Consider the following 15,407-nt stretch of genomic DNA (forward strand, 5'->3'; position numbering starts at 1 on the left):
GGAGCGTGGGCCGGAATGGACCGGTGCCGGGCCATAGCCTCAAGACTCTCCAACCAAGTGAAAACATTCCCTTTGTTGTCCAGCCACAATGCAATTAAATTAGAAACCAATAACTGAAAGATACAATAAATTTGAAATTAAACAATATACTTATCATCAGGAATTAGTCAAAGGAGAAATCACAATGAAATTTAGAAAATATTTTAAATTGACTTAGAGAATGAAAATACCACATATCGAAACCTATGAGACTTGTCTACAGGAGGGCTTAGAGGGAAAATATAGCCTTGAATACACGGAGAAAATCTTAAAAACAGTAATTTAGGTTTAGACCTCTAGAAGCTAGAATAAAAACACCTCTAAGAAAACTAGAAGGTAACGAGAAAGAAATACAACACACACAATGGAATTAAAACAGTAGAGGAAACCAACAGCATAGAAGGTTCCAAAGAGAAGACTAATAAAATTGATGAACATTTAGGAAGACCCGAAAATGAAAAAAAAGAAAGAAAGAAAACCCAAAATTCCACTATCAGTAATAAGAAGACATCATGGAGATCCTTCAAACTTCAAAAAGCTGATAGGGGAATATTCTGTACAACCATACTCTAATGAAGTTTGACAATCTGGATGGAATAGAGAAATTTCTCAAAAATACAACTTACCAAAGTTGACAGAATAGAAAATCTGAATAATTTATTATCTGTTAAAGAAATTGAGTCTTTTATTAAAAACATCCCCACAAAGAAAAATCCCAGGCCCAACTGTCAAGGATGCGGAGAAAGGGGAACCGTCTTACACTGTTGGTGGGAATGTAAACTGGGGCAGCCACTGCAGACAACAGTGTGGAGGTTCCTCAAAAAGTTGAAAATAGAGCCACCCTACGACCCAGCAATTGCACTCCAGAGAACGCGCCGATGGTCACCGGGGGAGGTGGGTGGGGAAGGGGAGATAGGTGACGGGGATGAAGGTATGCACTTGTGCTGCGCTCGGGTAACGTGTGCAAGTGTTGACTCGCTATGTTGTACGCCTGAAACGACTACACTGTGTTAACTATACTGGAGTTTAAAAAAAAAACTCAACAGAACCAGTCCCGGAGGAGACCCTCGGAGCTCGCATTTTGTGTCCCCGCAATAAGAAAAAGACAGACGCTCCCACAGAAGAAAAACTGCAAGACTGGAATGTCACAAGAGATGCCCAAATGGTCCGTAAACATTTTTAACGGCACCCAGCTTCACTAGTTCCCAGGGAGATGCAAAAATTAAACCTGCATTCCGTTACTGCTAGACCCCCCAACGGCTACAGTGGGGCAGGTGCGGCAGCAGGAGCGGGGCCGCCCCGATGGAAGGGCCTCTCCGGAAGCTCCCGGCCCCAGGGAAAACGCGCCCCGAGGAGGCCGGTCCAGCAGCTTCGGCCAAGCGGGGGCTGCCCGGAGGGGACGCAGGCCGAGGGCACACTCAGGTGGCGCAGGACTCCGCGCCTGCGAGCAGGCGGGTGCGGCCCGCGTACGACCGACTGTCTTCTGTCTGCTCCACCCGCACCCCTGGACGCCAGTGCAGGCCCGTCGGCGCTTGTGGACACGAAGCTGGTTTCATCAGCAAGTGGGGCGATGTGCTTGCGGGCCCCTGGGGCTCATCGGGGAGCACGGCGGGGCCGGCGGGGCGCGCCCGTGTGCACACCTGGGGCGCCCAGGGTGCCGGGCGGAGGATGGAGGGAAGACACTAGGGTGCTGGAGGATCTTCCGTGTGTTGCCTGCTGGGCTCTCGGGCTCGCTCCTGTCGGGCAAGTGGAAGCTCGGCGGGTCCCGGTGGAGTCCGCGTGTGCCCTCTTCCCCCCTGTGGCAGCCGTGAGTCCTGTAGGGGTCGCGCCCCCACCCTGAGGCCCCCCACAACGCCTGGGCCTGCACCCCACATCGTGCATGGTTGATTCCTGTTTATCACGCACAGGCTTGGCAAAATCTCAGGGTCACTGAGCAGCATTTTAACCTCCTGAATGAAATCCCGCCTACCTTTCGGATCCTCATCCTGCAGCACTCGCGGGACCGGTAAGGCCTTCCTATTCCTGCTCTGGGCCGTTCCCCACCCTCTTAAGAAGTCTCGCGGTGTGGGGTGAACACGGCTCGAGGGATGCCGCGATGGAGGGCATGTTAGGGGTGGACCCAAGGCCGTGGCTGGACAGACACCGGCTGGCAAAGGCTCCCAGCCGAGATGGGGTAGGGCAGCATCCCCCCGGGAAAAGCCACGCTGGTACTACTGGGGACCCCGATCTGCCTGCTGTCCATGGCACGGGGCCTGTGCGTCTGCTGAAGGCCACCCTTGCCGTGGAACAGAACCCTCGCCTGGTGTGGACAGCTCACTGACTGTGCCCAGATGGGCCTGTTTCCATTCTGGGTCTTGACTTGGCCAAGGCATTCATGGGGAGGGGGCTCCTGCCGGGGTGTACGTGGTTCACCGAATCGGCATCTCTGGGGCTCCTCTGGGACCCCACGAGCTGGGCTTTGACCCTGCCCTGTGTCCTGCCAGCAGGGCCCATCTGTACTGTGCTGCCTATGAGAGACCCAAGTCCATCTCCGCGGCCAAAGGGAAGGTTTTCCAAGTGGGAGGTGAGTTCTGCAAGAGGTGTTTATTAGGCCTCATCCTCAGCACAGGGGGCACACTTGCGAGGGGCCACAATGCACACTTGTGGGGCTTGGCGGCTTGTGTGCTTGCCGGGTGGGGGTGCATGCCGCGTGGGGGTCGTTGAGTCTGTAAGAGATGGGGAAGGAGGCAGGGTTGTGTGTTTCCTGGACTTCCAGTCCACAGAGAGGACCAGCTGCCCCCACTCCCCCTTCAGAATTTCTTTTCTCAAAAAACACTATATTCCCACTTTCTTCCTTACATCTCAGGCATAAAATTCCACTTAGCATTTCATTTAGAGCGAAGGAAGGCTGTGGGACAGAGACATCCATCTGTGTCCCCACTGCTCACAGCCATCAAGAGTGCCACAGCAAGCTGTGTCTGGAGCCAGGACCATCTTCTCACGTGCCTGCAGTTTGCTCACGCAGACCCACTCCCAGTGTTCATGCACACCTCCACTCTGTCTGTCCTCAGCCCCAGAGCGTGGTCTGCAAAGCCGGGGGGTGGGCACACACAGCAGGGGTGTCGGTCTCCACAGGCTCCTGCAAGGTGGCACGGGTGGCTGTGGATCCAGACACCTTCTCCTGCCTGTTGGCCAGTGCTCAGCAGTTCCGGGAGCTGACCCAGGCCGAGGTGAACAAAGAGGGCCCGGCCCCAAGCTCAGGCGAGGTGAGGACCCTGAGCCCAGCGTCCAAGGCTGCTGCTGCTGCAGTGCTGGGGACCAGGACCCTGGCCCAGCGGCAGCAAGGTGAGGCAGGGAGGGCTAGGTGAGTGGCACTGGCCATCTGGACCCCAGGCACTGCTGGACACCCAGGACACACAGGGTAGGCAGTTCCTTTCTGAATCCCTGAGCTAGTCTGGTACGGCCACCTCCCTGATACCAGCAGGGAAACTGGTGGGGCTGGGGGTGCCAGGGTGGCCTCTTGGAGGAGTGGGCAGGCAGACAAGGCAAGGGGCACTGTCCGCAGGGGGATCTGACGGGCCCTGGTCCTGGGGCAGGCGGGTGCAGGGAGCCCTGCTGTGCAGCTGACTGGGCCCCTGGCCACCAGGCTTTTTTTGGGAAGGGCAGGTTTGAGGGCCGTACAGGGTCCTTCCCACTCTTTGCTCTAACCGGGTTGGGATTTAATGAGTCCCCCCCCTTAGATGCTTCTGATCACGAGCTGATGTTTGGGTTGAGACAGGAATTGGAAAGTGCGTACCTTGAAAGGGAAGGACACTCTCTGCAGAAATTCAGTGATGTCCTGGCATCCATGGAGGAGTTCCTGCAGCCACTGTTTCCAGTGCTCAGCAGCCCTGAGGCCAGGTACCTGCCATGGGCTGATGGCTCCCAGCGTCCGAGGGCTGAGGCCGCGGAGCGCGAGGGAGGGGCTGGTTACATCTCCGAGCCCCAGCGGGCGTGGGTTTCAAGCCCAAAGCTGGCACTCTCCTCGGGGCAGAGGGGAGGGTCACCATCTCTCCGTCCCTAGGAGTGCCCCAAAATGCTGGGAGCAGTCAGGAATAGGACTCCGGGGAGCCAGGGTGGACAGGGTGGGGGCTCAGCCTGCAGGCCAGCTCTGCTGCCTCCCGATCCCAGAAAGAGCTGGCTGTGGGGTGGGGGGTGCTGTTTCCACGTGCAAGTCCGAGTCTCTGATACCGTGAAAGGGATGAGCTTCGCGTGCTGAATCCACATCCACGGTGCCCAGCTCAGGACCGTCGTCGCGGGGAAGAAGCCCTAATGCTGCTGAAAACCTCTGGGGACGCGTCCCGGCCACGCTGTTCCCCTCTGCTGCTGAGGCAGGATGGGAGTGGCGAGCGCGGCCCGGTCCTGAGCCCCTGTGACTTAGGCTCGGTGGGGAAAAAGGCAGAGGGCTTGGGCAGGCGGTACTGCTGAGATTTGCCAGTAGGTCGGAGATGAACTCGAGTCCCGTCTGCACCTGTGTGTCCAGTTTTCCTCGGCCTCCAGTACAGGGAGAGGGAGTCGTGGAGCCTCATGACACTCACTCCCACTCTTAGTGCGTGATGTTCCTGTGTTTCTGAAAACCTGACGACGTGCCTTTGACTTCCAGAACACAGATTCCCGCGGCTGTCGCAGATTCTGGGAAATCAAAAGGCAAAGACAAGGAAAGGAAAGTGTCCCTGCCCCATGGTGAGTGGGGCCTGACGGGAGTTTCTGCTGGAGAACTTGGGCTGGGGTTCACCCGCTGCTCTGGGAGAGCCTAGGTGGGTCGAGAACAGGCCTCCCCAGAGGGCCTCCCAGAGACGTGGGAAGGTCCCCAGAAGGCTGTGTGCACAGCCCCACACCAGCGCCCCGGGTGGGGGCTCTGCGCAACGCTGCCGACAGCACCAGCGACCCCAGCATGCTCGCCCTTCCTCGGAAAGCCGGCCGCCCGCGTGTGTGTGCTGACGGCAGTAACAATGTGTGAGGTTGCCCATCTGCATCCTGAGTGCGCGCGCCCCAGATGACCTGAGGGGCAGACGTGCTTCTGCCTCAGTGATCTGATGTCCTGAAGGAAGGTGAGCGTGCTGGGGAGAGGGCGCCAGTGCCCGAGCTCCAGTGGCTTCCTGGTCACCTCTGCGTCGCCAGGACAGCCCCTCTGGTTTCTCACTTGATGTGTCTCCACACGTGTGAAAGGTGCCAGCACCATCATCCACGCCCCGCTCCTGGCCAGGGCTGTGGCACGTCCATGAGGGTTCAGCCTCTCAGCCGGCACCTGCGACGGTATAAATCGCTTTTTCTCAGAGTCATTTTCATTGGTTGATGAAGGGAAAGCAGGGCTGCTCTATCCAAGGGTGCTTTGATTTCCAAAAGCACCTGGCAGTGCTCTCCGGCCAGCACCGCGCCCCAGACGCGGTCGCTCCAGCTCACGTGCCAGTGCCTATGGCCGCCTGGGGCCCGCTGTAAGGGTGAGGGGCCAGAGTTTGCCCACCTGAGGTCACTTTTGTGAACTGAGATTCTGCCCTAAAAACTCCCCAGATGAAGGCCTTTGCTCACTTTTAAGTAATTTGTTTTTACTTTGTACGTATAGTGAATTCAGTTCAAGTGTCTGGTGGCCTCGCCCTTCGTCCCCTTTCCACCTGTCACAAAGAGCAGGTTTCCTCACGAGCCAGGCAGGTCCAACAGCTCCTCCGAGCGCTCCATGGTCACCCGGAGAAGCTGCCACATCGCAGGGGTGCAAATCCTTCAGCACACATCTTCATCCTTCGAAAGGGGGCTCCGTGGTTAGAAGGAGTCATGACATTCCCAGACCCGCCCCGGGCACTGGCTGCCCATGTGGGGGCAGGTCCTCGAACCGTGGAGGACCTGACGACCCTGTGACCCCACTCCTCATACACTGAGCCCAGCTCAGACTTTTTCCTATGTGTGCGGTGCAACGGCTTCCACAAGGACAGACAGACCCGGACCAGCGGCCCACCCCAGGGGCTTGCCTGTCCGCGGAAGCGCGTCTCCTGCTGCCTTCGTAGCTCCTGTCCCTGCCCACAGCTCAGCTCGAGGCTGCAGACAACACCATCCTCATTGTGGACGAGCATCTTCTGGGGCTGCCGCTGGAAGGCCTCTCGGTGTTTGAGGAGGGGATGGTCTCCTCCGTGTCCCGAGAATTCTCCCTGCAGATGTTGTGTAATCGTCTCCACAAAGAGGAGACAGGTAAGAGGTGCGTTCGGCCACGCTTATACTGACCTTCGCACTGGGCCCGTCTGAAGTGCCTGACGTGGACTCCTGTCAGACGCTTCTTATCAGATGTTCCCGCTTTATTCCAGGCCCTCATCCGCTCCAAGATAGTCACAGAACACCTGCTGTGTGCCCAGTGTCTGTGAGGTGCTAAAGGCCCCCCGAGGGAGAAATTAAACATTGTTCTTGCCCTACAGACCGGGGATGGGTGATGACCAACGACATGCTTACTCATTCCCTAGGTGGCGAGGGGCAGTGAGGGAGGGGACCGGGAGGGTGGACGGCACGCAGGCCTGGGGGCAGCTGGCGACTTGGGCTGACCGTGTCCTGTCCTGGGGGCTGTTCACACCCATGTGCCCAGCTTCCGAACCCCTGTAGGCTGGAGGAGGTAACAAGGACCGGGTTTGCCCTTCCAACAGAAACAAGTGGAAACCCAAAACAGATGGAGCAGTGGGTTTCAGACACTGGAGGGCAGGCCGTGCAGAACCTGGTCCCCAAGAACAGGGCAAACCCCACGGAGGATGGGCCTCGAGCCTAGAGGAGCTGATGACCTGGGATCAGAGTCCTTGGAGGGGGAGTATGGGAATTAATAATGACCAGTGTCCCCCACAACCCCCAGATCTGAAGAAAACCATAATCCCACATGTCCAGAAGTTTCCATAAGCCCCAGACACAGGAATCAGAGAGGAGACTCCAGGGAAGGTGGTCAGAGTGACGAGGACCCTGACATCATCTCAGCCGCAGCCACGGAACACCCAGAATCGAGGCCAGGAGTGACCCCGACTTCCCGATGGAGACAGCGCAGGTCACGAGTGACATCCTTACGTTACTGCAGAAAGTCTGAGTGCTAAAGCCCACACACCAATGAAGAAGATGAAGGGAAACAACACAAAATACACAAGAATGCGCAAAAGGCAGAAAAAGAGGGAAAGTGGAACACAGAGCGGATGGGGCTGGTGGAGAAGAACAGCAGGTGTATTTGCCCCATCTCCGCAGACGGTGCCAGCCCCCAATGAGGAGGGAGGGCCCTTCGTGGGCGAGCTCGCTGCATCTAAGACCCCCTCAAATAACAGGACAGAGAACACGCCGCCCCCCGCTGGCCACGCCATGGACTCGCTCGTGTCCGAGTCTAGGGCCAAGTTTTGCCGGGTTACCTGGTTTTTGTTGTTTTCGATTTGTGGGGTTTCCAGAGGTTTGCATATGGATTGTCTTATTATGTACAGGAATGACAGATGTCCCCTCCCACTCTGTGGCGTGTCCGTTCACACGCCGAAATGGTGCCTTTTGAACACAATATTGTAATACAGACCAATGTATCAATCTTTTTCTTAACCGCTGGTGCTTTGGGGTCTTTTTTAAAACTTGTTTTCTTACCTCACAATCATGCAGCTATTCTCCCATGATACCTCGTAAATACATCTGTTTTTCTTTTCTGCCTTTCACGTGGTGACCCCCCTCCTGACCCCCGGTGTGAGGTGCGGTACGTTTCTTCCCCGCTGGACCACCCCGGGCTGCACACCATTTACGGGAGGGTCCTGCTTTCCCCTCAGCTCTGCGTGGCCAGTGTTGCCGTGGCGATGGCGGCAGCGTGGCGCCACCCCGGGGTGGAGGGAGGAGCAGCGGCCCGGAGGCTACACACCCTGCTCCCGGCATCCAGGAGTGTGACCCAGTGACCATGCTGACACGGGAGAGCGTCCTGGCTGAGCGGGGGGCCCGACGGCGCACCAGGCGCCTCTAAGATGGAGGCAGGAGGGGGACAGAGACACGGGAAGAGGCCGCTGGAAGAGGCCGACACAGATTCTCCCCGGAGCCCCGGGAGGAAAGAGCCCTGCCCACCTCGGTTTCCGCCCATGGGACCCCTTTCGACCCTGACCTTCAGGCCTGTGACACTACCTGGTGCGGTTTTACGCCCCCACGTGCGCTGATCTGTTACAGCAGCGACAGGAAACGCACCCGAACTCGAACAACAGCGCCGGCAGGGTGAGTTCAGTCCCTCTCAACACACGCCTGAGCGCTGACCCAGGGCCCGCCCAGCTGAGCAGGGCGCTGTCAGAGCCGTGAGCTGCTCCGGCCACAGGCGTGTTTGCGGGTGAGACGCTCCCGGTAAATCTTTAAGGAGAACCACCAAAGGCAGAGAATCGGTGTATGAACTCCAGACGACAGAGGGAAAAGAAAGAAGAAAAACAAAGCTCACCCGAGCGGCCAGCAGCCAGTGACAGGACAAGTGGAACAAACAAAAATCAAAAGGCAAAGTGGTGGAAATTAGTCCATCTGGATCATAAATCAAAAAAGAAATAAATAAATGGGCCACACCAGCCAACTTCACGACAGCGTGGATGACGAGGCACGCCAAAGCCGCGGGACATGCGCTCGACAGCAGGCTGTCGGAGTAACCCGCTGCCACGAGGAGCCGCCGTGACCACCGCAAGCACCCTCAGGGCTGGGGTCACTCCACGGTGATAACGGTCGGTTCATCAGCAGGATAAAATATGTGAAGCGAGGAGCAGTCAAATCCCAGGACAGGACCGAGGGACCCGTCCCGCGATGGTAGACCGCGCACGCCCCCACGTCCGGGCAGGTCGGACAAACAGAGGAAAAGCAGAGAGTCTGAGCTGCGCCGTGGACAGACACGGAAGCCGCACAACAACTGGGGACATCCTCCCCACGAACTCCCGGAGCGACGCACGTTAGCGCCATCACAGGATGATGAGGGCAGAAGCCACCACCAAGGGTGGATCTCCTCAATTCCATTCATTTGGAAATTTAAAAATATACTTCTGCATATTTCCTGGGGCTCAGGAGAAAGGATCGCAGGAAGGTCCAAGCCCACGGCCGGTGGAGTGTTACGGCAGCAGGGTCTGGAAGGGTCTCACTGCTTTGGACGTTCGTATCAGAAAAGGAAAATGTTGGAAGTGTAAAAGCTAAGCATTGAATTTATGAAGTTAGAGCAAGAACAGCAAAAAAAGGAAAAGAAAGAAAAACTCAAAGAAAGCAGAGGAAAGGGTACAATAAACACATGAGCAGACATCAACAAAATAGAAAACAAAATTTTTTAAAGATGTTATTTATTCATGTAACAGAAAAAGGGAGAGAGCACAAGCAGGGGGAGCGGCAGAGGCAGAGGGAGAAGCGGGCTTCCCGCTGAGCAGGGAGCCTGACGGGGCTTGATTCCAGGACCCTGCGATCATGACCTGAGCCGAAGGCAGACGCTTCACCGACTGAGCCACCCAGGGGCCCCGGAAATAAAAATTTTAAAAAACTCATTAAATAGACGCATTCTGACAAGAATGATCAAGAAAAAGAGTGGATGGGGCACAAATACACAAAGTCAGGGATGAAAAGACACTCAGACTCTGAAGGCGCCTGAGAGACCTGACGGCGGCACGTGCAAAGCCCTCAGCAAAGCGGACCACGTCCTGGGGAAGGGCAGCTCACGACTCAAGAAGGAAGACTCCAAATGGTCTCAGAACCAGCAGGGAAAGGGGATGAACAGACTTACTTCTTTGAGATCTACCGGACCTTCCAGAAACCGTTCACGTCAGTCTTAACAGATCTCCCTGAGAGGAGGGAAAAGGGGCCAACCTGTCCCAGCCTTCCGTCAGCCCCTGCCACCGAAACTGCCAAGAACAGCACAAGAAAGAAAAATAGAACTTGCATCACCCAGTCTGACCTCAAAAATTTACAAGTATCATTAGATTAAAGGAAAGCAAACTTACAAGCATCTCAGTTGCTGCAGGAAAAGAGCATTTGACAAAATGTGTGCATTCGTAATAGAAATCCCTAGCACACAGAGACAGTGAACATAGCTCATCGTGGTTGAGGCTCCATCCAGACCTAGAGCAAGCCGCCTTCTTGATGGGACACCCCAGGGAGCGCGCTGGCCAGACACAGCAGGAGCCCCGGTCCCTTCTCTGCGGGAGGCGCGATGCCGGCAGACGCGCAGAAATGAGAGGCATGAGGGCGGAAAGAGAGGAAGTAAACTGTCATCATTTCTGGACCTTCCAAAAGAATCTGCAAGCCACTGGAAGAGTGAAGTGTAAACTCTTGTGCCGGAAGCAGAGGAACCCCCCGGGCCCGGCCCTGTCACTGGGCTGCCGCCGCGGGCACACTGGTGGGTGCCCAGCGTGCTGTGTGAATGGTCAGCCAGGTAGGCAGCGGGGCTTCTGGTGACTGTTCCTTGCTTGAGGTCTCCTGGCTCAGGCCTTCCCTGGCCCTGCGATCCTTTACATTTAGAACCTATAGCTCTTTCAACTTTACAAAATTTGAAGTCAGTTGTTCTCGCTACTTTTTGTTTTTTTTATTAAGGTGAAAAAATTAACCATTTTAAAGTGAACAGTTCAGGGACATTTAGTGCGTTCATCATAAGGCTGTGGGCCGCCAGCCGCGCTGGCCCCAAACACCACCTTTTGTTTGCAGCCGAGGGGCCCGTGAAGAAGGAGGGCAGAGGCAAGAAGAGGAGTCCGGCGAAGAAGGGACAGAAGGTGGGCAGATGGGCCTGGGGAGCCTGGGTCCCCCCTGCAGGACGCAGGACCCCCCAGCGGCCCCCAACGACGCTTGTGTGTGGTGCAGGACGCCCCGCCCCGGCTCATCCCCCCGGACTGCATCATAGTCGACGCCGACAACTTCAAGTGTATCCTTTACCGGCCCCGCTGCCCGGGACATGCAGGTGCGTGCGCGATTTCTCCTTAACGCAGACCTAGTCGTCGTGGACCCCTACGAGGAGGCCCAGGGCATAGGTGAGTGCCTCCCACGCGCACACACGTGCACACACGCGCCACATGCCACCCTCTGGGCTCAGCCGCAGAGCAGCGTGGGCTCAGTGCTGTGGCCTCCGAGCCCGCCTCCTGTGCACGGCCTCCGCCTTCTGCCGCCTCCCGTTACACTGACCGCGGGGGCGGGGGTGGAGTGCGGTCCTGTGGCCCTTGACCATCACAGCCAGGTCAGGACGATGGTTGTAGGAAAAGCGAACCCCTGAAGTGAGGTACGCTGCCCCCTTCTCAGAGCCCAAAACGACTTCCCACCGCCCACTGCAGCTCTGTCTAATTCCTGTGGGCTCTTCTTTTGCTAAATTGGTTTTTAAAATCTCTTTCCATCGCTTCTCAGCCTTTCGGCTAAGATCAAGTGTAAAATCTCTTCACAAAGGAGGGAAGGAGCCCTGACCTGTCCGCACGCAGCAAACGTTGACTCTACCACGTCCTGTATGTCCACACAGGGGCCACAGCAGGGGACGGCCTGCGGTCTGTCTCCCTTACTGTTCCCCATGTGAGACAAACTCCTGTGTTTCCTCACCATTCAATTCGTGTTGTAGAAAGGCTGACTCCTGTCTTCGTCACCCGGGAGATTTTGGAAAGATTCCAAGACACGTTCACTGCTCTCTGGGTGGGACATCTGGGAAATAAGCACTTCCCCAGGTTGGTGTCAGGGTGTCTGGGGACACCGTCCTGCAGTGAGCAGGGTGGTGTGAGCCAGCTGGGGGGTGCTCCAGACATGGTGGGAGGGACTGCTGTGCTCCGAGTCGCCCTTCTCCCTCTCTCCTCCCTCTTTCCCTCAGGCTCCCCCCAACCCTGACCCCCCCATTCTGTCCTGTCAAGCCCCCCTGCCGCCCCCACCCCCAGAGCCTCCAGGTGTCTGGCCTTTCTTCATCACACAGCGGGCTCCTTGGTCCTCATAGTGCCTGAGTGGGGGCGGCATTGTCCTCATCCCCAATTTACAGATGAGGACCTGGCACCCGGGAGTGTGCTTCTGCCGGGGTCCCCCAGCCTGTCCAGTGCAGCGCGTGCCCCTGGCTCTGGGGACTAGAGGGGGTTGTGGGGGGAGAACCTGCTGGAGAGGGGCGGGGCCCGCTGGGTGGGGCTGCGGGAGAGAAGGCCCCCCCCCTGGAGCGGGGAGTGAGTGGGCGGGGCCTGTGAGATGAGGAAGGGCAGCAGTGTGGAGGGGCCTGCTGGAGAAGTGCAGGGCCGCACGTGGGCGGGGCCTGTGGGCGGTGAGCAGGGCCTGCTGGAGTGGTGTAGCCTGCTGGGGGCGGACTCCCCTGTGGGTTCTCTCAGAGACCTGGAAGCGGTTGGCCATCAGGGAATTGTCCTTCTAGCATTTTCCAGAGCCACTGCTCAGTGAGATGAGAGTTCATTCCAGGGACCCGAGGTCCATGCTCAGGAGAATCATGTGGGTAGAACCCAGGATGGAGGCTGACGCTGGGCACCAGGAGAGTGGACGTTAGTCCAGTCCTAGCAGAGGGGTGGGACCAGGAGTGAAGAGCTCAGGACAGGCTTTGCTTTCAAAACCCGTCCTGAGAGCTTGCCCAGCCTGCAGCCGCAGCCCCGAAGGCCCAGGACAGATGTGGTCCGGGCTGCAGCACCCCCGGGACACCCTGGGACGCCCGCTGCCTGCCTCTGGCTCCGCCCACCGGGCCACCCGCATTCCCTTTGCAGCCAGGCCGAGTGGGAGCATCTCCTGGGCACCTGCAGCGGCTTCTTCTTCTATGGGATGGAGAGCTTCCTGTCGCACATACTGGTGGAAAGGTTGGCTGCCATGAACCTACCAGGTGAGACAGCCCGTCAGGGCCCCCAGAAGCCCGACGCTCTGCCAGGACCCCAGCGCGTGAGATGGATCCACACAGGGACAGAGCGAGGCCCTGTGTCTCCATCAGTCATCGTCTGTCTGAGAAAGGGTTTGGGGGGCCGGGGCACTCTGGAAACACAGTGGGGGGAAGCCCCCTCCTGCCCTTGTCCCCCTCCTCCATTTCTCAGAGACCCAGTTCAGAGTTCCAGACCTGACAGGCACGGCCAGAGGCAGGAGCTGGGATGGTCACCCCCCAGGGCTGGGCCTGCAGAGTCCAGGAAGGGTAGGGTGGGCATTTCCAGAACACACTGACCACAGCCCCCCCACCACTCCTAGTGTAAATGTGGGCACTCTAGGCCTTGTATGCCCTCTGGCTATCCCCTGAGGACTTCTGAGTGGGCCGTCTGTCTTGCCCTTGAGTGACCGTCTCCTGAGGCAGTGGCTGACTGGCCACACCACGCAGTCGCAGGAGAGCCTTTCGGGGACCCTCAGGAAGCACATGGCCCAGTGACGACAGCGTAACAAGGACGTGGACGTGTGTTCCGTGGTCAGGGCACCTGAACACCCCACACCATCACCTGCTACCTGTCTCCTTCCCAGCCCCCTGGAGACAGGCCACCCCACAGCGCACCCCACCCTAGAAGCCTGTCACCTGGCGCATTCCTTGCCCCAAGGGGAGGTAGAAACAAGGCCTTCTCAGATGCATGAGGGCAGAGGAGTTCTGAAGCTCACCAGGCTCATGTGGGGTGACCACTGGTGCCCTATGCTACTTACCCTCATGCAGTTGGAGGGCCTGCCTGCCCCTGGGCACAGCCCCCCACGCCTGCCCTCAGCCAGGCCACTGCAGGAAGTAGGGAGTCAACTCTGTGCACATGGGGCTCTCGGCATGCCCGTGGCCAAGTGTGGCTGTTTCAGTGGACACACGGGGGGCCACGTGCCTGAGACCACCCCTGGCAGGCTGGGGTGCCTGTTGGCATGGCATGCTTGGAGCTGAGCCGACTGCACTAGAAGACTGGGAAGGCTGTGGGGTTCCCGAAGCACTTAACGTCCCCGTGTGCTTGTGCAGCCACTGGGTCTCGGGAAGGGGTCTACGGATGTCAAGTCTGAGCCTGATTCTCCCAAGCCCTGGGTGACACCACCAGCCTGCACTGGCCTCCCGCTCCTGGGCGAGCAGCTGCTGGACTGCCCCTCCTGTGTCCTGCAGAGTGCCAGATGATGGTCCTGCTGGGCCTGACGCGGTCCTACGAGAGCATGCGGCGGCATATGGAGAAGTCAGAGAACAAGAGGTACCTGCTGTCCCCCCTGCACCGGCTTGAGCCAGCAGCCTGGCCCCCACACACTGAATAGGGGGTGCCTGGGGGGCCTAGGACTAACGGATGTGCTCCCCAGGGAGTGTGCGGGGACAGAGTGTCCCTGCGTCCCATGGGCAGAGCCCCATGAGGGAGCCAACTCTACCATCTGCCCAGACCCTTCCCTGGAGGAGTCTGGTTGGAGGGGGGTGCAGGGGAGGAAGGAGGGGAGCTCCAGCGGCAGACCAAGGCCTGCGGGGACTGGGCCAGGGGACAGAGGGCCGGCAGCTGGGAGGGCGCCCTGGCTTCAGAGCTCCCCACATCACATGCAGCACAGTGCCTGTGTGGGCTGCGAAGGTGGCGGAGAGTCTCATGATGGGTGCTTTGCCTCCTGACCCCACCGCAAGGTTGAGAGTGGTCCAGAGGGACTGGCAGCACTCCGGAATGCCTTGTCTTGTTAAATGACATTTCACGTGGGAGTGGGGGGATGGGGGAGGGTGTTCTTGATTCTTTCAAGAACTTGAAGAGCCGTCAGTCCAATACTTGGTGCTATTTGGGCTGTGGACTGGGGTCGGCTCGGGCCGTCCCACTGGAGCTCGGTCCCTGCAGCGTGCCCCAGCTGTCCTTGGAGGAGCCCATCAAGACGGCCGTCCTTCTGAGTCTGGCGGGGGTCAGGAGCATCCTGGCAAACCAGTGGCCGACATTCCTGCAGGACAATGCACTGCGGGCCAGCGTCCTGTGGGAAAGTGAGTGGGCGCGGGTGTCCTGGGCCCGTCCCCAGCCCTGTGCGCCTCTCCGGAAGCCTGCCGGCCTGAGGGATGTTTCCTTCCTAGATCTGTTGACAGTTGGCAGGCCAATCGGGAGAGCAGTCCGTCTCCTTCAGAAGATGGGAGCTGGTGACCTGAGGAACCACGGTAACAGAAGCTGTCCCTCCTCCCCGCCGTTCCTCAGGCTGAGCAGGGCCACCTGCCAGCCAGCGTCCCAGCGGTGCTGCCAGGCTGGGGTGCCCGTGTTTCCGGGCCGCCTCCACGGCTCAGCGTGTGCTGACGGAAAGCACAGCCCCCGTGAGATCCGGCAGCACCGATCCTCGGGGCAAAACACACTGGGCGGTAGAAGGGCTCAAGCCGCCCGAGTTCTGGAAGCCCAGGCCTGCTCTCTGGGGCGGGAGCATGAACCCTTCAAAATATACCGCACAGCAGGAGCTTAAATTTAGAAGTGACGTGGTCCAGTGCCCAGAACATGGTTCCAAACAGCAAACGCTGTTGAATGCATGTGGGAGGGAGAGCAGCGGGGCGGGGG

At 58.3% G+C, this 15,407-nt stretch overlaps 1 protein-coding gene across 1 annotated transcript in view; it reads left to right on the plus strand.

The window, feature by feature from the left end:
• Nucleotides 1-15,407, plus strand: part of CFAP46 (cilia and flagella associated protein 46) — a 90,366-nt gene that overhangs the window by 71,817 nt on the left and 3,142 nt on the right. The window contains exons 46-59 of the mRNA XM_040624290.1: nt 1,947-2,044; nt 2,526-2,602; nt 3,154-3,284; nt 3,797-3,918; nt 4,661-4,740; nt 6,076-6,237; nt 10,678-10,742; nt 10,831-10,891; nt 10,962-10,997; nt 11,570-11,672; nt 12,690-12,802; nt 14,024-14,105; nt 14,718-14,854; nt 14,942-15,022. Coding sequence (XP_040480224.1) covers nt 1,947-2,044; nt 2,526-2,602; nt 3,154-3,284; nt 3,797-3,918; nt 4,661-4,740; nt 6,076-6,237; nt 10,678-10,742; nt 10,831-10,891; nt 10,962-10,997; nt 11,570-11,672; nt 12,690-12,802; nt 14,024-14,105; nt 14,718-14,854; nt 14,942-15,022 — 1,348 coding nt within the window. The remainder of the gene's footprint in view (nt 1-1,946; nt 2,045-2,525; nt 2,603-3,153; nt 3,285-3,796; nt 3,919-4,660; nt 4,741-6,075; nt 6,238-10,677; nt 10,743-10,830; nt 10,892-10,961; nt 10,998-11,569; nt 11,673-12,689; nt 12,803-14,023; nt 14,106-14,717; nt 14,855-14,941; nt 15,023-15,407) is intronic.

Source organism: Ursus maritimus, unplaced genomic scaffold, assembly GCF_017311325.1.
Source record: "Ursus maritimus isolate PB19 unplaced genomic scaffold, ASM1731132v1 scaffold_7, whole genome shotgun sequence".
Classification (NCBI taxonomy): Eukaryota; Metazoa; Chordata; class Mammalia; order Carnivora; family Ursidae; genus Ursus; species Ursus maritimus.